The sequence below is a fragment of the Anolis sagrei genome, chromosome 3, assembly GCF_037176765.1.
Source record: "Anolis sagrei isolate rAnoSag1 chromosome 3, rAnoSag1.mat, whole genome shotgun sequence".
Lineage (NCBI taxonomy): Eukaryota > Metazoa > Chordata > Lepidosauria > Squamata > Dactyloidae > Anolis > Anolis sagrei.
This window is the reverse complement of record NC_090023.1, coordinates 149,136,904-149,156,774: the sequence shown is the minus strand read 5'-3', so window position 1 is coordinate 149,156,774 and position 19,871 is coordinate 149,136,904. Positions and strand designations below refer to the sequence as shown.

Sequence of the window (19,871 nt, the reverse complement as noted above, 5' to 3'; positions counted from 1 at the left end):
CCTACACCAACATATGGGCATCTTCCTTAATATTACAACCAAGGCAGGCAGACCGATACATTCTAGTTACAGATCCCCATTTACTTTAAAATATATTAACCTTTCTTCTATCAAAATGACTTTATTTACAAAGCAAAGTATTTAGTATCAGTGCAGCAGAAAAAACACCCCTGTTCGTGCTGCTGCCACGTATGTAAAAGTGCATACATGTTTAATACTGTGCTGTCTAAAATTCAAGGTGAACTAACAAGGTTTTTTTCTCCCTAAAGATGTGTAAAAGCAACACTAAAATATAACATTGCCAGATGGGAAGAGGAGACATGATGGCCATGTATAAGGGGAAATCATAGGGAGGAGGGAGCAAGTTTGTTTTCTGCTACCCTGAAGACTTGTACGTGGAACAATGGTAAAACTACAGAAAAGGAGATTCCACCTGAACATGAGGAAGAACTTCCTAGCTGTGAAAGCTGTTCGGCAGTGGAACTCTCTGCCCCAGGCTGTGGTTGGGGCTCCTTCTTTGGAAACTTTTAAACAGAGGCTGGATGGCTATCTGTTGGGAGTGCTCTGTATACGATTTTCCTGCTTCTTGGCAAGAAGTTGGTCTGGATGGCCCATGAGGTCTTTTCCAACACAGTGATTCTGAGTCTAAGTGAGACCTTGTTTGCTTTATATTGGAATAGATCACTAAAGCAAAAGGGCAATTAAATCCTGGCTCTAAAACTACCTGGTTGTACCCGTTTCGTCATCTTTTCTATCTTTGGAACTTGGTCAACCACAGGTATCTTGCCCTTACTCTGGAGATCAATTCAAATTTTAAAAGCATCGCCTTTTCAGATTTCTCATAGCCTAAAGGTGCTATCTTGCCTCCCAATGAATCTGATATTTGCTAAAGAAAAATGCATGTGCATTTGTTTTTCAGCCATCACATTATACATTATGAAACATTTTACATCAGTTTGTGCCAGCCATGAGTATTGCACATATGTGAAGAACCTTTAGTGACCCATTTGCAATGCACTTGGAAGAAATCTGGTTATGTCCACTTTGTCTTAGGCATTATATTGGTTCTGTTTTCAATTTACTGGCAATTTCAATGTGTCCTATTTGCTTGGTTACCTCTTTTGTTTTTCGTACTGAAGATGTGAATTGGACATGTGGAGATATAAATCTTATTTACTTTTCCTGAATGTCTGTGATATCTACCTGATGAATCTATTGTCTAGCTTTAAACCACTGTTTTTAATTCTGACAACTTTTGGTATCTTCCTGGTCCAAGATTTGGAGGAGTTCCAGTCGTTATAAGCAGCAATTCTCAGATGTGGTGCTAGGAGACAACTGCCTCAGAATATAGCAACTGCACTCTGTAAGATGCCATTGTTCTATTTTTGCCTGGTTGCTTAGCCTCTACATGAAATCATAGGATGAGGCAACTCGGAAATTAAAATATGAAGGATCTCAGCTTTCTCAGTTGCAGAGATGCTCTATAGCAGGGGTCCTCAAACTTTTTAAACAGAGGGCCAGGTAACAGTCCTTCAAACTCTCGGAGGGCCGGATTATAATTTGAAAAAAAAAAAAAGAATTCCTATGCACAAACGTATCTTATTTGTAGTGCAAATAACACTTAAAAACAATATAATAATTAAAATGAAGAACAATTTTAACAAATATAAACTTATTCGTATTTCAATGGGAAGTGTGGGCCTACTTTTGGCTGATGGGATAGGATTGTTGTTGTGTGCTTTCAAGTCATTTCAGACTTAGGTTGACCCTGAATGAGGGGCGGATAAATGATCTTGGAGGGCTGCATCTGGCCCTTAGTTTGAGGACCCCTGCTCTACAGGCATGTAGGATCAAGTGATAAATCAGTTGAGGATTAACTAAATGAAACAATCCAGGCAACAGTTGTGACATCCTACAGTGGACTGTAAAGCCTGATGGTATTTTTTCAAATCAACTGATGGTATTTTTTCAAATCCTTGGTATCCACTGGGATTTAGATCCAGAATCCTCCAGATAGCAAAATGTATCAATGCTCAAATACCATTACAAACAACGGTGGAATAAAATAGGATCCCATTTATAAAATGGCAAAACCTAGGATTGCTTGTTTTGATTTTTTTCCAAATATTTGTGAAGCATGGTTGGTTTAATCGGTAGTTTTTCTCTTGAATATCCAAGATTATACCATTGTCAGTCATGTTCTGGTGAAATTTATGTTCAATTCAATCTACTATCTGCAAGAAGGGTCAATGGAGCTTGCATTCCAACATCTGGAGGACCAAACCTTTCCCCATCCAGATCTAATTGATGCTGCCTAATCAGAAATAAACCGGTCCTTTCCCTGAAAGTGAAGTCATAGTTTTAGCCCTTGACTTACACAAATCCTTAAGCACTGTCTGTTGGTCTTCAGGTTAATTTGGCAGAAGCAGGTGAAAAGGGAGAAGCAGGTGAACATGAGGATCTGCCATACTTGAGAAAGTTCATCAGTTCATTCTAGTGAAATCTAGAGCCTAGTTGGCTCTCTTTTTTGACTAACCACATGCAAGAAAAATAATTGAACTAGATGTACGTAGGTGATTACTAACTAGGCATTGTTTTTATAAACACAGTGCCAAATGCAAATTGCAAACTAACGTATAAAACAAGTACAATTAGGATTGTGCAAAACAGTAAGCATGTTATATTAAAAAGGAAAGAAACAAGAGGAAGGAGAAACTGTGGCCAATTCCTAGCAAATCTTCAAGTCTTTCAGGTCTATTCAAGCATTTAAGAAACATGCTGACTCAACCTGTGAGGATGTAAGAGCACAGACCATGGTCATCTCTGTTCTGTTGCTCTCCTTAAGAGGATAACAACTCTGAACAGAAACATCTAATGCAAATAGAAATTCTTCACACAACTGAGAAGCTGGCAATTCTAGGGTTGCCAAATGCACATGGAACCACTATATGTGAGCACAAGCCTCCTGTTTAGATTTGACCCTTGCAACACATGAAGAACAGAAGTGGAGTTTGGGAAGGATGGGATTAAGGCAGTCCTTGAAATGCTTGAAAACGGTCACAACTTGTCAGCTGTACTACGTTGTTTGGGTTATTTCCAAATGTGTTTTTTTTTAATTAAAAAATTCTCAGTGCAACGAATAGGCATTATTTCCCAAAGAGGCACATACATCTGCATCCTCATTCACAGAATATGGGCACATTCATCCACAACAAGCAAGAATAAAAAATATATTTTTATCTAGAACATCAGTGCTGAAACAGTGCTGAAAAGTAGTTAACGTGATTTCCCCTCACAAAGCTAGCAACACGTATTTGAGATCTTTGTATTACATGACATTCTTATTTCATTATTAGATTCTTAAAATAAGAATGTCACAACACATGAATGGGAGTATGTGCAAACAAAGGAGGAGGTCTAAGAGAAGCAAAGGAAAGTGCCCATAAAAGTGTCTCATCAAGTCATTACCTTAATAAACACAAGGCAGATTAACAACCTTAAACCACTATACAACTGCCACAGAGCTAAAGTTTGTCTGGAGCAGCAGGAAGATTTACCAATGAAAATTAAGGCTGATATTTAACATATCAGGAGGCACAAGTATGTGTGTGTATTTGTTTTATTCATAATTCTGAATTGCGTTGGGATACCAAAAGTATTTCTAATTATAGTGATTTTTGACAAAACTGTTGACCTCACTTTTCAGAATAACCATTGATCCATTTTGTCATTTCAATGGCTATTTTGTGTTAAAAGAAACATAACATGCACACATTTGTACAGGTTTTCATAAAGTCTATTTCATTATTTGTGGGCAGCGCATTCAACAGTTAAATACATTTACATAATGTATTATTGTAGTGACTGCACTAATGCAGTGTTGAAAACTAGAGAGATAACCAATTTAAACTAAAAACCAGCTAACGAGGAACTGCCTAAATACTCTGAATACAGCTCTTGTTCTAGGCCATTCCTCCGAGAAGGAAGAAAGCCTCCGGGTCGCACTGGAATTACATTTTTAAGGCCATATTCATCCAATATCCCATTTTCTGCAGCTGTTTTCTCCACGCCTTTTAAGCCTCCAATTCTAGGCCAAGACCAAGTTTATGTCCGCCAGCATTGATGTTCTTTCCATCGATTAGGGCAGACATAGTGAGCTTCACACCTGTAGATCAACAGAACCAAAAGGTTTCAGAGAAAGCAAGATGCATTTCGTATATCTACTTGTTTCCAGACATTTGATTTTCATTGCTAAAAGAACAATAAGCAAACACTTTAGCTGAACTTCATCGTTGGCCTCGCCAGCTGAAACAAATCAAAGCTATTTGCTCTCATTCATCTTTTCTGCTTTCCCATCTTTGTTGCTTTCTCCACTATCAGATTTTTAACTGGAAACTCCTCAGGGCAGGAAGATTAATTTTGGCCTGAATCAAAGGAGCAGATACCGGAAATAGTTCTGCAGGCAAAGAGCACTGTCCCACATAACCCTAGGAGAATTGCAAGTTAAATACGCCATGAATTTTAAGTTGCAGATGGTTCAAAACTGAGTGCACTACTCAAGCTATCGAGGCTGTTTTCCTGCCCACATACTACAAGAAGGCTAATATGAGCGTCTAAGAAGTATAAAGCTTCAAGAAAGGGTTGGTGGGGCAAAATGGGACCCGAAATTAGTAAAGGGAATTACACACTTGCCTCTCTCTACAGGACTGAAACTATATTTCCGGCCTATGTCGCTCCAAAATTCAAAAGAAATCCCTCAGACAGAATGTTACCAGGAAAATTTATTCCTGACATGCTATTTTTCTATGTGCAGGAAACTGTTTGGTACTGAGCATTCAGATCTGAACTCTCTCCTACTATCACATTTACAACGAGAGAAAGGCCTAACTCTTAAATGTGAAAGTAGGAGAGGCAAGATATAGGAAGGGAGTGACATGACCTGAAGGCATGATTAGACTATCATGATCAGAGCTATGCTGATTACAATCATAATTGCAGCTCATGCCTCTTACCTGACAAGATCTGATTGTTAAATTCGTCTATCAGACATGGACCATGGAGTTGCGCTGAAGGATCGAGAGATTCCTAGCGGAGTGTTATCTCTAGGAATCTCTAGGTTCTTCAGCACAAGTCTATGATCAACTTTTTTAGGGTCTAGATCAGTGGTTCTCACCCTGTGGGTCCCCAGATGTTTTGGCCTTCAACTCCCAGAAATCCCAACAGCTGGTAAACTGGCTGGGATTTCTGGGAGTTGTAGGCCAAAACACCTGGGGACTCACAGGCTGAGAATCACTGTTCTAGATTCATTAAGGCTGTAAATAATTAAATCTACAGACCACTTACTACAATGAGGCCTGAGCCCTGCAACATGCACAATAGAGGACCTTCTTGCAGTGACACCAGAGGCACCCCAAGTGGCCAGCTTCTGGTCAAAGGACATTTAGTATAATGCCAAGTTTTTAACTTTGCTTGTGTTTTTAAATACACTATAACTGTACCCTCAATTTGCTTCTGACACAATACATATAAATCAAATTCACAAAAAGCTAGACCCACAAACGTAGAGGATCGATTTCGTTCAAAACTGTCAGAGTGAATGCATGTAATTCTCAATTCCTTTTGAGAAACTGAGTTCTTTCACTGGGCAACTTTCAGGAGTGTTTTCAAGTGCAAGTCAACTATGCTCAGCTTGAATCTGTTTCCTGTATGTCTTTACATTCTTAAAGCAAATATTTACCTGGCCTCAGGGTCTGGGTGTAACCGACTCCAACTAGACTAGAATTGTTCACTTTTGCCTGCAAAATAAAAGCAACCAAGTTAAGGATTTAGCTGATCCCCTCTGATAACCATAGAATCCATTAAAAGGGGGGTTGATGTTTTGAAATTCCTGAGAATAAATTTACATACTTGTTTGAGTGAAGACATTTACTTGAAAAAAAATTAGTGTGCAATTCATTTTTTTTTAGTATGACTAGTATTTTAAGAAATGGCTGACACTGTTTCTTGCAAATGAGTTTGAATGTTGTCCTGTTTTCATTTTAGTGCTCTGATGAACAGTGTATCAGACTAAATCTAGACAGTGGCACTCAATAGGCAGACCATTACAACCAATACAGGAAATAAGATCCTTCGTAAAGCAAAACCAGCAGCAGGAAGAGAAGATACCAAGTCTCAGGTATCAACAGACCGTGTAATTTTCTAATAGCTAAATGGAAGCAGAGAGTCAAAGTACATATTTGCTTTTTCTCTCTGGTTCTGAGCAGAGCCTTATTCTTGTCAATCAGTGCTCAACACATGTCTTCCCTTTCTGAACTTCTTGGGTGGCAATTACAACTGTACAAAACAGGCAGGACACTGGTATTTCCAGTGAATGGGAACAATAAGACTAATTTCACATATGTCTGTACCTGTTAAGTGGATTTAACTCCCTGTCAGAGAAAGCTGATGTTTTACTATTACTCCTTACTTTTACATTATTGGAGAGCAGACAAGTGACTAAGGCACTTTTGTTTGTTCTGACCACACACAGAGCTTCAAAAACGCTTCATAAGATCAGTGATAAGACCACTCTCCTTGAGCAGGGGCTTATCCTGGAAGACAGAACATTTATGGCTGCCCAAAGTTGTATCCCAAATTCAGCTACTACAATGCAGCTTTCTATCATGCAAGGGACAAAGTCAATCCTATGCATTAGTACATAGTATATGACATCACATGTGCACATGATATTTCACATGAAAACAGAGGAAAGCTCCAGTGGTCAGTATAGCGAATACAGCCAGATGGACAAAAGATCTGACTTGGTCATAAGGCATCTTGCTGTATTCTTTCTCAGTGGCTGCCCCTTGACCCTGGAAACCCCTTCTTTCCAGGAAACCAGAATGGTCCCCTCCCTGCTATCCTTCTGGTGGCAGGCTACAACCTTTCTATTCAGACAGGCTTTTAAAGAAGTTTTTTTTTAAGTCAAGTTAGGGGGTGCTGTGGCTTTAGCTTTGAATACGTTTTAGTCAGGTTTAAGAGTTTATTTCTAATATTGTTCATATTTAATTATATTTAATGTTTGTATATGTTTAAGTGTTAATTGTACTGCATTGGTTTGATTGTGAGCTGCCTTGAGTCTCTTTTATAGACAGAAAAAGCAAGATACAACAACAGCAACAATAACAACAACTGACAGACAGACAGACAGACTACTGACAGACAGACATCAACAACAACAACAACTGACAGACAGAGCTTTGGAGAACAATACTCCTGACCTCACAATCTTGGGGGGGAAAAAGTGTGGACTGTCGATGTTGCAATCCCAGGCGACAGCAGAACTGATGAAAAGTAACTGGAAAAGCTTACACAATATGAGGATTTAAAGACTGAACTGCAAAGACTCTGGCACAAGTCAGTAAAGGTGCAATGCCTAAAGACCTTGGCCTACACTTAAAAAGAATCGGAAATGACAAAATTACCATCTGTCAGCTGTAAAAGGCCACCCTGCTTAGATCTGAATGCATTATTTGCTGATACATCACACAGTCCTGGACACATGGGAAGTGTCCAACATGTGGTCATATACAAAAGCCAGCATAGTGATTTTGTTTGCTGTGTACTAATCTTGTTGTATATCAATAATGATAAGGATAGCGAGCCAATGATACCACACCCCTGATTTCTTCAGATTACTAAACCTCAAAGTGCAAGTCTGTCCATGCCAAGGATGGCAATCCAGCTTAATCAGTCTGGATACAAAACAAAGAGCAATCTAAGGCAGTAAGGGGGCTCTACCGTGTAGAGTAAGACCAATTTTGTATTAGCAGTTTTTATTAATGTAGTCTGTATTTGACACAAAGTAGACAAACAAACCAAATGTATAAAACACTACATAAAATACAAAAAAATCACAGAACTGTCTCCCCACTCACAAAAACAAAACGATACAAATACTTTTTAGTCTACAACCATCATCCTCACTACAAATAATGCACCCCTACTACTTAACATATATTACACATAAAGCAACAGTGCCTACGCTATGAGCCTCACAGTCCTTGCCCTTGGTAATTTTAAATTCTTTACATTATTACACTAATGAATATCACTCTTGTAATAAAAAATAGTAAAAAAGATAGTATATAAGATTTACTTAATTTTGTATTAGTTTTGATGAGGCTGTACTTACGGAAATAGAAGCAGTGGGATCCAACAGGTACTTTGCTGCGATTCCAAAGCGAGTGCTATTGGTGCCTGCCACCCAGTTAAGATTTATAGCAGTCTCAAGGTTGTCACTGACTTTTTGGTAAATTGAGCCACCAAACTCTGAGCCATCATTGCTGAAAAACATTTTTGTACTAAATGTAACTGGACTGCAGTAAGACAGAAGCTACTGATGTTGAGACACAAGAAGAAACTTCAATGATGGTATTCGATACCAATTCCTTTTTTATCATGACTATTAGCTACACACGTTAACAGCACAAACACAAAGTGTACTTTTTTTCCTTCTACTTCTAGTTTACAACAAATTAGGATTCCATATCTTTGGGTATTCACCCAATTAACTAACAACACCAGCTCTACATGTAATCATACCTACGTCCTTTTTAACTTTTGTAAGTGTAAAAACCCCTTGTTTCATTTGTTTATATTACAGACTACAATTAACTATAACAAATAAGAACACAGAAAAAATGTTCTGCAGCACACCAACTGCTGAACATTTTTAAAAGGTAACTGAAACATTTTTGCATGACCAGTGTGACCAAAATGGCCATATTTCTGTTAATTCCATGTAAAAGTTAAAAAGCACCATAATCTTCAACTATCTGAGATGTTTTTGCAAACCATCTGTTCAATTCCACGGGATAATGAATAGTGCTAAATAATATCTGATTGAAACTATATATGAAACAGAACATCTCACCTGAGTCTGAAACACAAGAAAAGGAACTCTATCTTCTTTCACAAAACTCTGGACGAAGTATATGAACAGTTATTTTTTTAGTAATTGCTAAGTTTTAGAAGTGTAACTTTAAAAGTATGTGCACAACTTTCTTTTGCTTCCCATTCAAAATACCTTCTTATAATCCAAGGATTCAGCAAATATCTTACCCATTTTAGGCATGTTCAATAATACCACTTCACAAGAATAAAAAGTTCTTTTTTTTTTTTTTGAAGTGAAGTTGCAACATTCCTGGATATCTTTATTAACCACAATATGATCAGTTTATTAAATACTTACACATTAGTGTGCAACTGGAAATCTCCGGTCTTGTAACCCACAGCAAAATTGTTCCTTGTCAGCTTGGATTTGGCACTATCGAAGGTCATTTGGTACCCAGCCAGCCAGCCTTCATAACCCAGGACAGCTGAGCCATGGATAGCTGGTCCAGCAAAATCAAAGTCAACATCACACCCAAGGTTTAGGCATTCACGCTTGTAGGCAGACTTGATTTTGCCACTTTTCTTTCTGAAAGGAGAAATTCTTGAGTATGAGTTGCTCCCCCGCCCCTACACACACACACACACACACACACACACACACACACACACACACACACACAAGAATGCACCATATTTACTATCTGTCATCCCAACAGGGAAGTTGAAGACATCTCTTTAAGTCCCATTCAAAGTGTGATTAATCACAAGAAAAAATGGAAAGAGCAAAGAAGGCTCAAATTGAACTAGCTATACATATAATGTACAGGGGTTCCATGGCCTGACTTCACTTTACATCCACAGATTTGGGACAGACAATTTACTCAGGATCAAATTCCTGGAGACCTCTGGTTGGGGCTGGGAAAAAACGCTTGTCTGAAACCAGGGAGAGTTACAGTCCAGTCCAACAGTAGACCTATAGTCCTAATATTCCAAATACTATAATAGAACAGTATTATAAAAAGGGGAAGGACTACTGCAGATGTATATATTTTAGTATTTTTGTTGTTGTTTTGTGCATGAAGACTGTTTCCAACTTACAGTGGCCCTAAGATGATCTTATTAAGATGTTTTCTTAGCAAGATTTGTTCACAGGAGGTTTTGCCTTTGCTTCCCCCTGAGCCTGAGAGGATGCGACTTGCCCAAAGTGGATTTCCATGGCTGAAAAGGGCTTTAAATTCTGGTTTCCCAGAATCCTAATCAAGCAGTAAAACCACTAGACCATGGTGGCTCTCACATTTTAGGTTGTGTATACTTAATATATATATCTATTTATTTTCTTCCCCAAATCCATAACTTTAACCAAAGCTGGTTCAGGAGTTTAAGACATTTATAAGCAACTCACAAATCAAACTATTTTGAATTCAGATTAAGGTAGACTACTTCCTTCTTTTCCAGACAATGCTTCTTTTGATACTAGATTTTTAAAAAAAAAAAACACAAATTGATAACTAAAAAAGGAAAAACTAGATTTTCCAATTACAACAAAAACACCCCCCAAAAACATGTCAAGGATCACAGAAGCTTTTAGGATTTTAGATTGTTCAGTTTAGCTCTAAGTTATTTTCAGAGATATCTGCCAATGGAGCCACCATGGAATTTTCTGCCAGGCAACATTAAAAGAAACCTGCGCATTTTTTGGCTAATAGACATGGCTTTCACAGCTATCGGGATCAATGCTTCAGACCAACCAGAGTTTACAGAAGTACGACCTGATTCTGCAGACATTTTTACCCACCAAACTCTTATTTATTACCACAACTGCATATATCTAATCACTTAAAATCATTAAACTCCTTAAAGCGTTGTAGAGAGATTAGAAGACAAGACAGGCTTTGCCTTCAGGTTAACTATCAAATAACCATGACACAAAAGGAAAAAAGGAATGCAGAGAAGTGAAAAACAAGTGGTTCTTCAAGATATATAATATTAATAGTATCATATAACCGAGATAGGTATGAACCCTCTGACTTCAGGTACATATACAAACACAGACACTGACATTCTCTTCATTTATATTTATTAATCATTTCTTTCTTCAATGTAATATATTTGGCACATGTTAAGAATTTTAATGGGAGGAAAACTTACCCGGTATTCGGTGAGAAAGTTGTATCAAATGTCAACTTCAGACCTTTGGCAATCTAGTTTAGGAACAAAAAATATTGTTAAGCAAATTGGAGAAACACATCTCTTATAGCATATCTGTTGAGTGAAATTGTTACCTGATCTTCAATTGCCATTTCTGTTCCTAGAGTGTTATCTGTATTCCATTTTTCTGTGAAAGTCACGCCATACTCAGCCCACTTATATTTGGTCTCCAAGCTCCCAGTCACTTTTGCTGTGTCTGTGTTTGATGACCCAGATGTTGCAAACTCCTAGTAAGGCAAGCAAAGATATATCTGAGTTCAGCAAAATAAAGGATCCAAGAAGCCAGAATAAAAAACCCCTAATGTTTATTTTGCAACTATTTACTACAATTAAATAACTACCATTTCATTTACTACCATTTATAAAAACTGGGACTAGATGCACCAGAAATCAGTTTGCAAAAAAGAGTAACAAACACTTGTTGTTGTGTACCCTCCAGTAATTTCTGAGTTATGGTGCCCCCCAAGGCAACCCTATCATGAAGTTTTCTTGGTAGGATTTGATGAAAAGGGATTTTGCCATTTTCTTTCTTTAAAGCTAAAAGAAAGTGACTCACCCAAAGTCACTCAGCTGGCTTTCATGGCCAAGAAGCAATTTAAACACTGGTCTCAGAAATCACAGTCCAACACTCAAAACATCACACCACATTGGCTCTCTAACAAAGTGTTAGGTATAAGAGAAGATGGGAGGAATGTATACTGTTGGAAGAGATCCGACAGCTAAATTAGCTACAAGAATTTAAGACACAACCTATAAACATATCTCTTCTAGCAGGCCTACCAAATCAATATTAATTTGTTAATTTTTAGCTGTATTTTATCGGTAAATTTTAAGCTGCATTTTTCCTGTGTGTACTGATTATATATATTTTAATAGTGCTTTATTTTACCTCAATGTTTTAACTGTTTTATCCTACTTCACACCACAAGGAGATATGGGTAATAAAGACATTATTGTTATTATCAATTTTAGATAAAACTATTTTATGCAATGCTTTTGAAATGAAATTTATTATTATTTTGTTTCTCGTAATGTCAGACTGACTCCAGTGATCACGCTACAAAACATAAAGCATGAAGTGAAAAGGTCTACACAAAGTAACCATGTAATTAATATTGATTTTATAGTCCTCAAAACTATTATTCAGCCCAAAGATTGGCCCTCCTCAGTAACTAATCATTGCTTTCCATTACATGAAAAGTTAATATTATCCTTCAAATTCATGATGAGCATACAGATTCAAAATTATGATTTGGATGTTAACATTAGTTTGGTAGACATAACTGCAAACTACAAATTAGGGGAAAGGCAGAATGAAAATGAAAAAGGAAATGACACATTCCTATTCAGGAATCACGTCAAAACATAATAAGACAAAGCCAGTGTAGAAATGTGCCATTAGTTACTTAATGATGCAGCGCTGATGAGTAACTAGGTCAGAAAACACTGGCTTTCTCTTTCATTCTCTATGCATCAGAGTGAAGGATGAACCGTAGAGTATCATTACAATGAGCGAGACAGGCAGATTTAGCAGTTCATCTTGATTCTTTAAAGATTTCTGAAATCCGCTTCCTATGTCCTCTGCTGTAGACACAGGAAGCTTGGGAAGGGCCTTAAGGCAGCTCCCTGATCAAAAGATAAAATTATATCTCTCATAAATCTGCTACTATTCAATTTCATGCTGTATGTCAGGTGGACAGGCTTCAGGAGAACAAGTTTCAATTTTCCACCTCTGAAACTCAACAAAGGCTGACTTAAATTTAAAATTCACTTGTAGTTTTGAGAGTCCCTTTTGGAGGGAGAGTGCAAAACAAGACTTGAGTGTGCCTTCTTTTTAAATAGAATTACTGCTCACAGAGGCTTCCGGTAATAGCAAGGCACATTTTAAGGGCAAAAACAAGTTTTCCGCAGGAGGGAACTCCAGAATGACTAATGGGAAGCCAGGATAAGCAGAAAGTGAAGGTAGCTGTATGACTCCCTGTGTGAAGCACTTACCACTCCACTTGCAGATTTCGTTTTCACATCCAATTTCACCAGGCCAAAACCTTGACAAACAGATCAAAATTACTACCACTTTTTAAAACTTAAGCAGTCAAGCAGTCCACACTATAAATTGAGTTTTGACTATGTTTCGAGGTGGAGTCATATTGGTTCTACTACAAGAAAATTTTGATGTTAAAAAGTTCTGATGGAAAACAAGGAAAAATATAGCATGTATATATAAAAAATAAAATGTAGAAAAAATAAGGTTACACAATTAAAATCTATTTTCACCCAATTCTGGATATAATTATTTGTTTGAGGAAGAAAGGTCTCCTCACTTTCACATATCCTTGTGCCAAAGACAGATGAGAAATGAATGAGACTGGAATCTAGGAGCAGGGATGAGGCAGAGATCTGTCCAGAGAAATACACTCTCAAGTTCCATTTCGGGTGAAAGGATTTTCAGAATGGGTCCTATATACACTGTTTTACAATACGTTCCAGATGCAATCTGATAAAGACAGGATGTATTTATTTACATCTAGGTGATTACATTTTTTTTAATCAGCAGAAGGAAAATATAAATGTAAACCAAGTTTTTTTATGGACACATATTCTTCCATGACTTTCCATTACAATGTGAGCCTGATTATTAAGCCACATTTATTTAATATTGTCCAAATATTCTAGCTGGGGCTTTCATGTTGCATTGCCTATGTTCTACGCATTTTTTTCTTAGGAAAAAATGTCTAACAAATATTCCTACAGAGTATCTTTTTTGCTTTATAAGAGGTGTGATGATCTGTAAGGTTGAGAACAAGAATATAGCAGCATGTTAATCTGACATTTAAACAACATATGTCTCTCAACAGCTAAACAGTGAAGGTTCTGGCTACATCACAACTTTCCATTAGCACCAAGGAAAATCTGCCCCGCTATTTGTCACCACTGACTTGTGGTAAGGATTCTCCCCATTGGACAGGAGTAACTCGCCTACCTCCTGTTTCAGTCAGGACAAACAGTGTGGAGGGCAGAACCCTTACTACTGAAGAGATCCATTCCCAAAGCCAAATACCACAATGCTAAAAATATGTGATTGGGGCTACAGAAGACACATCTGAAAGTCCAAATTGAGACCACCCTTACATGCTTTTTTCCACCCCTGAAATCCCTGACGATAATCGCCCTGAGTCCCCTTTGGGGTTGAGAAGAGTGATATACAAATACCACAAATAAATAAATAAAGACATGGAATCATTATTTTAGAAAACAGACAATTCATTGGTCAAAAATGGTTCAATAGTGCAAAAGCAAATAATTCCAAAGGCAGCAGTTTTATTTAATTTAGCCCTGGTGACATTCCCAGATGCTGCTGAAAACAAAATCAGAAGTGGTATCATGCCACTCCCACCTTAAGAGTAAACACATCTCTGCAGTGCCCTTGAGAGGCACAAGGGCAAAAACTGGCCTTCAACCTTGACTCAGTCCTCCAAGAAATGGTAGTTTGCCATAATACTGTTTCTCTCTCCCTGAAACTACTTTGTTCAACACCATGAAGGGAAATGGGACAAAGATTGGCAACAATAGTACATGGACAATACCACATCTATCACAAATTTAATTCATACCAAATCCTTTGTTGAAGATGTCTCTGGCAGACTTGCCGAGATCTCCATATGCTGGTGGGATAGCCATTGGAGTTGCTGACAAACAAAAAAGACATATCAGTACTGAATTTTCTTTTAAAAATTAACTGCATTTATTTTTAACATTAAAACATTCCAATGTTTTACTATGGCAGTGAATACAAAACTGCTTTATCATTACAGTTGTTAGTTCCACTTGTAATTATATTTGATTTTTTTAAAAAAATATTTGTAGGTAGGTGTCCAGAGAGGACAACTAATAAGATACATACTGTAAACGTACTGCTTCATGGTTAGATACATTTATTTAATATTTTTTCTTTAAAAAGAAGAATATGAAAGGCTATACAACCGGAAGATAATGAAAGAAGACATCCTTTTCAGACCAGAACGCCCAAATATTTTATGGATATTTAGGACACACTTTTTGGATACAAAAGACAAACTTTTTGCTAGTCTCTTCTTTCTCACTCCATACATTAAATTCCTGCAAACAAATGTTTGTATCCGACAATGGTACAAGCTTATTTCACAACAAGGCTGAGTAACAGCTGCACAATGTTAGAAAAATCCAATATCCTCTTTACTGTTTAAGGTCTACTGTCACACAAGAAAATTGTTCATTTTGTTATGCAGTTTTGTTGACAGATGCCTGGAATCTGAAGAAGCAATAGAGATCACAAAAAATTGCATGGTATTCAGGGGACACACAAACACCACCGTTTAGCACTCCATGACCTGCTGCCGCATTTATTATTTTTTATTATTTTCAACTTTTAAAGTACTGATGTGCTGATATTGGAATACAATGTTTTTCTCTGGACAACAGGTACTCCTGGGTATACCTTAATGAGACTCTATATCCAAGAAATATGATCTTTAATTTTGTTTTCTTTGAGTACTTTGAACCAATGTTACAGATGCCAAGTTTTAAGAGAATCCTAAAACTAATTGGAATCTATGATTCTCTGGTCAATGTTTTAGCATTATTTCCATCTGCAATTCATTGATCATCATATTATAAATCATTGTAGAGTTGGCTGCTCAGCTCTGAGAGCATAGCTAAAGGCTAAGGTAAGTGTACCACCCACAGAGCAAGTCTGAAATGGGCAGCGGGGGTGGCATTTGACATTAATGGAGTATTTTGGCACTTCTGGAATGCTTACCCAACCACAAAGTCCCTGTTTTAGTTTTTCTGCTGTGCTGCATAGAAGTATTATCTGCCATGCCTTATTGTGCAGAGAAAATATCCTCACATTAGGATTAATTCTACTGTAAATCTTAAGGCAAGCATGATAAAGCATCCCTGGATTGCACCACATCCTTTACAGTAAATAATAAAATTCAGTGGTTGCATTCAACATACAGCAATGTTCAGTATATATTATCATTACAGTCTGACAATGACATATTATAAGGATTTCTTTCCTTGTATTATCTGTATATTAAAGTCACACACAGTTGTGTGGGTTTACTTGTCTAGTTTTATTAGATGGGACTAAATAATTGAAATATCTTCTATGTCCTGAAAGATCAGCAACTTGAGAACTTGGGAGGCAAATTAAGGTTCCAAGTACCATCACCTCTTCCTGTTTTTTTTCGGTTTAGAAGAGGTAGAAGTGGAGCACCTCTTATCCAAAGTGCATGGGACCAAAAGTATTTTGGATTTTTCAGATTTGCATATTCATAAGTTCCGTTTCCTACTACTGTATGTAACTTTTTAGCCGAAATACTATTCTCTCTCCAAAATGCAGAGAAGCTGATAAAAACATAAATTTGCAAAAATAATAATAATCATGCAATAAAATGTTTCAGTCTAAAAAGTTATTTAATAGTAAGCTGAATTAAAATACACGGAAGTAATTTCAAGTTATGCATTAATGTTATCTTCCAGTCATATAAAAACTTCTTCTTGTCTCAAATGGCTACAGTTTTCAATTTTAAGTAGACCCCCAACTGGAACATAAATGTAAAGTGAGACAAATAAATCTTTATGCAAAATTTAGGCAAATATTAGTCAAAAGCAGGTAGATGCATGACAATTAAAACTAAATTTCATGAAGATTGGATAATGCTGCACCCTTCACTGAAGTTTTCTTTCAAACTCCTCCTCACCCTTATCTCAAAACACTCCTAAGTAATTCTTAGAAGGCTTTGGAAATATCTCTAGTTTCCATCTATTAAGTAGAACATGCAGAAAGACACAGAACAGATGGAAGCAAATTTTCATTTAAGGCAGTTCAATGGCACATAGGCTTATTTCAAGCACTTAATATTACCAAAAAGAGTCAACTTCTTCTGATTATCAATGAACTGTTTTGTTAGATATTAGTTTCCCTTCAAACTTTTCGATGACTAAACTTATCAACATATTAGTTTAATTACTTGAACATCCTTACTTTAACTATGTCCCTACTTACTTCTTGACGGGAGATGACATGCTGGATTAAAACTCATAGCTATCTACTCCAATTTAGAAAATCTATAAAATGGGAAGAATTAGATTTTTAAGAAAATTATAGAAATGCAAGTTAACTGGAGTATAAACAATTTCAGCATTGGTAATTTTTAAAATCTTGCATTACAATTAGATCAGAGCTTTCCAAACTGTATTGGGATACACTCATATGTCACCTGTAGTCCCTAGGTGTATAGCATGAAAAATGCTCTCCCACCCACACCCACCCCAACAAACAAAGTCTGGTATTGTTCAAGTGTAAGTGCTGTTTAACCTTTATAATTTGAGTAATTGGTTGTGTTGTAGTAATTGCCACTAAAATGCATAAATGTCTAATTAAGAAAAAAATTTTTAACAATGTTTGTGATGAAGCACGTGGAGAGGAAACTACGCAAGATCAACTGTAGTACATAAGTGTAAAAAATCCAAACCTTGTTTATACAGTATAGTTTATATGAAAAGTATATATTATACTTTATTTAACATAGATCTTATATGTGTGTGTGTGTGTAATCATATATATAGAGAGAGAAACAGAAAGAAACTCTTGTAAGGGGTTGGTTTAAACTCTGGTTTGTCAGGAAAACTCAATTACTGTGTCACAAAAAGGAAGCATGTCTAAAAAGGGTGTCACCAACATGAAATGTTTGGAAAACTCTTCCAAACAGATCTAAGTCCTTATCATAGAAGCTGCCTCTGCCCCACTTATGGGATAAGATTGTGGCTTTGCAACGATGCACAGGTGAATGAGGGGCAGAAGAGTGAAGGGGAACCAGGACATTCCTACAATTACTGCAGTGTGACCTGTTCCATGCCGCCATCTTAAAGAGACAGACTGGCGACCCCTTAAATATCCCCGGTCCCTTATTCTATTGTTTTCTACAGCAACAAACGAAGAGCATATCCCTCCTCTTGTTAAAGTTCAAATTCTCCCAGAGCTGGATTCTTTTGCTGCTGCTCTTGCTGCAAATTAAAGAAAAGACATCTATATTAAGAGGAGAACAGAAATTGGAGGTAACAGCAGGTCACAAGAAAAGAATACCTGAAAAAGAAAAAAAAGCTTAAACCATTTAAGAAGCACAGAGAGGAGTAACCAATTCCCTCAAGGCTGCAATTTTAGAAGGCTGAGTGTGTGAAGAGGAGGGAGAGCCAAGAACAATGGCCCGGGGATTAAAAATGCAGGTTACAGACATACTTAAAAGACAGGGAGAGGAAACAGAAGTTGAGCAAAGGAATAAGACAGAATGAAGTATCCCCCTTTTCCAAGGATAATTCCACCAAAGGCAGCTTGGCTAGAACTTATACTAATTAACCCAAAAAGGGGAGAAAGAGGCAGAAAGAAGGGAAGAGGCCTAAATCCAGTTGGAGACCCCGAGGAGAATATTGCTTCACCACTCACTAATCGACTCCACACGCCTACTACTTTAATGGAGGCCAGCGACTGTGTTTAGGCCTTAATTTCCGCCCAGATCACATGTCCATTCGTTCTTATTGGGAGAACACAAGGCTTTGAGGAAATACTAGGAACAGACTTTTGCAAAGAGAGGGGCACTCCTAAGGGGGGGGGGGGGTGAGGCAACTTCGCAAGGCTGTTGGGAAAGTAACGTGTGGGGGGGGGGAGTCTCCAAAGTGGGGCCTTGGCTTTGGAGCAGCGCCAATTCCATGCAGAGAGAAGCCTCTCTTGGAGGGTCCTGAGCCCTCGCTTCCTCCCCACCAATTGGGAGGCCGAGCACCAAGACCCCCCTCCCCCGCGGGGCCCGCCGTGTTTCCATGGCAACCCCGCCTACCTGTCTACACGGGGAAAGGGCGCAGGAGCGTCTCTATATCGCACCTTTCTCGCGCGCGCGCTTCCTTTCCTCTCGCCGCGTGAAGGCCGCGCTGGAGGGCGAAGTGAAGGAGACACCTCGCGCTCGCCGCCCGCCTGCACGCAAGGACCCTCCGAGGGAGAGCGAGGGTGGCCCTGGCAGGCGCCTGTGCCGAACCCCTGCCGCTGCCTTTGGGGATCCAAGCAGTCACCTCAGCGAGGGGGCCAAATCGAGGCGCAAACGCCGCTGAGAGAATACAAAGGGAAACGACGCCCTGAGGGTATTCTCTAATTAGTCAGGCACTGCGGTAGGATGCCCCGCGAGAGTAACGGAGAGGTCCTCAGCCACAGCAGGGCCTGGGGCGGAGAAACAAAGGGGCGGGGCCAAGAGAGAAGGCGGGAGAGCGAGGGGGACGAGGAAGAAGCGCCGGGGCGTGGCCTCGCTTGCATAACGGGGGGAGGGGGGCGGGAGGAGCAGAGCGTTCTGGGCATGCGCTGTGTGAGGGAACGTGCAGAACGCGCTCCTCGTGCCCTGGGCGCGCGCCTCGCCAAGGAAACCCCGCCACAGGAGGGACAGAGCCGCCCTGGCTGCCTGGAGAATGGACTGAATGGCTTGGACGCTTGGGGCCTGGCTGAGGTCTATGGAGGTCTGGCAGGGCTAAAGACACCATCCTAAAAAAAGATGAAACCAAACTGCATTATGGAAAGAACAAAAGAGCTGGATAATTCATTACCATGCAAAGGGCTGATGGGAAATCCAGAGCACAACTGTTGAACTTTTGGTTGTAAACCACACCTGTTTACATAATCAAATACAATGTTACCTTAAGAAACAACCTCTCTGGCCCAGAGCTCAATGTCACAGGTTATCTAAACAACCAAAAATCATTACATAAAG

At 38.5% G+C, this 19,871-nt stretch overlaps 1 protein-coding gene across 4 annotated transcripts; it reads right to left on the bottom strand.

Moving 5' to 3' along the window:
- Positions 1-3,601: 3,601 nt before the first annotated feature.
- VDAC2 (voltage dependent anion channel 2) lies at positions 3,602-19,128 on the bottom strand. Of its 4 annotated transcripts, none has more exons than XM_060769114.2 (10): positions 18,957-19,105; positions 17,132-17,193; positions 14,694-14,768; positions 13,078-13,127; positions 11,157-11,309; positions 11,023-11,075; positions 9,233-9,460; positions 8,174-8,324; positions 5,738-5,795; positions 3,602-4,165 (listed from the first exon to the last, which is right to left on the bottom strand). In XM_060769114.2, the coding sequence occupies exons 2-10, from the start codon at positions 17,166-17,168 to the stop codon at positions 4,074-4,076; spliced, it is 897 nt and encodes a 298-aa protein (XP_060625097.1). In that variant the 5' UTR covers positions 17,169-17,193; positions 18,957-19,105; the 3' UTR covers positions 3,602-4,073. The 4 variants fall into 4 exon arrangements, with proteins under 4 accessions (XP_060625097.1, XP_060625098.1, XP_060625101.1 ...); XM_060769115.2 differs by having other exon boundaries at positions 19,001-19,089; XM_060769118.2 differs by lacking the exon at positions 17,132-17,193 and having other exon boundaries at positions 19,001-19,128.
- Between the last annotated feature and the right edge of the window lie 743 nt (positions 19,129-19,871).

Bases quoted from the DNA above. Each gene is read 5' to 3' on its own strand.
- VDAC2 (XM_060769114.2), bottom strand. From the start codon at position 17,168: ATGAGTTTTAATCCAGCATGTCATCTCCCGTCAAGAA. The intron at 14,769-17,131 runs GTAAGTAGGGAC...TTTGTTTGTCAG, and splicing joins ATGTCATCTCCCGTCAAGAA to CAACTCCAATGGCTATCCCA. The intron at 8,325-9,232 runs GTAAGTATTTAA...AATGTTTTTCAG, and splicing joins TTCCAGTTGCACACTAATGT to CAATGATGGCTCAGAGTTTG.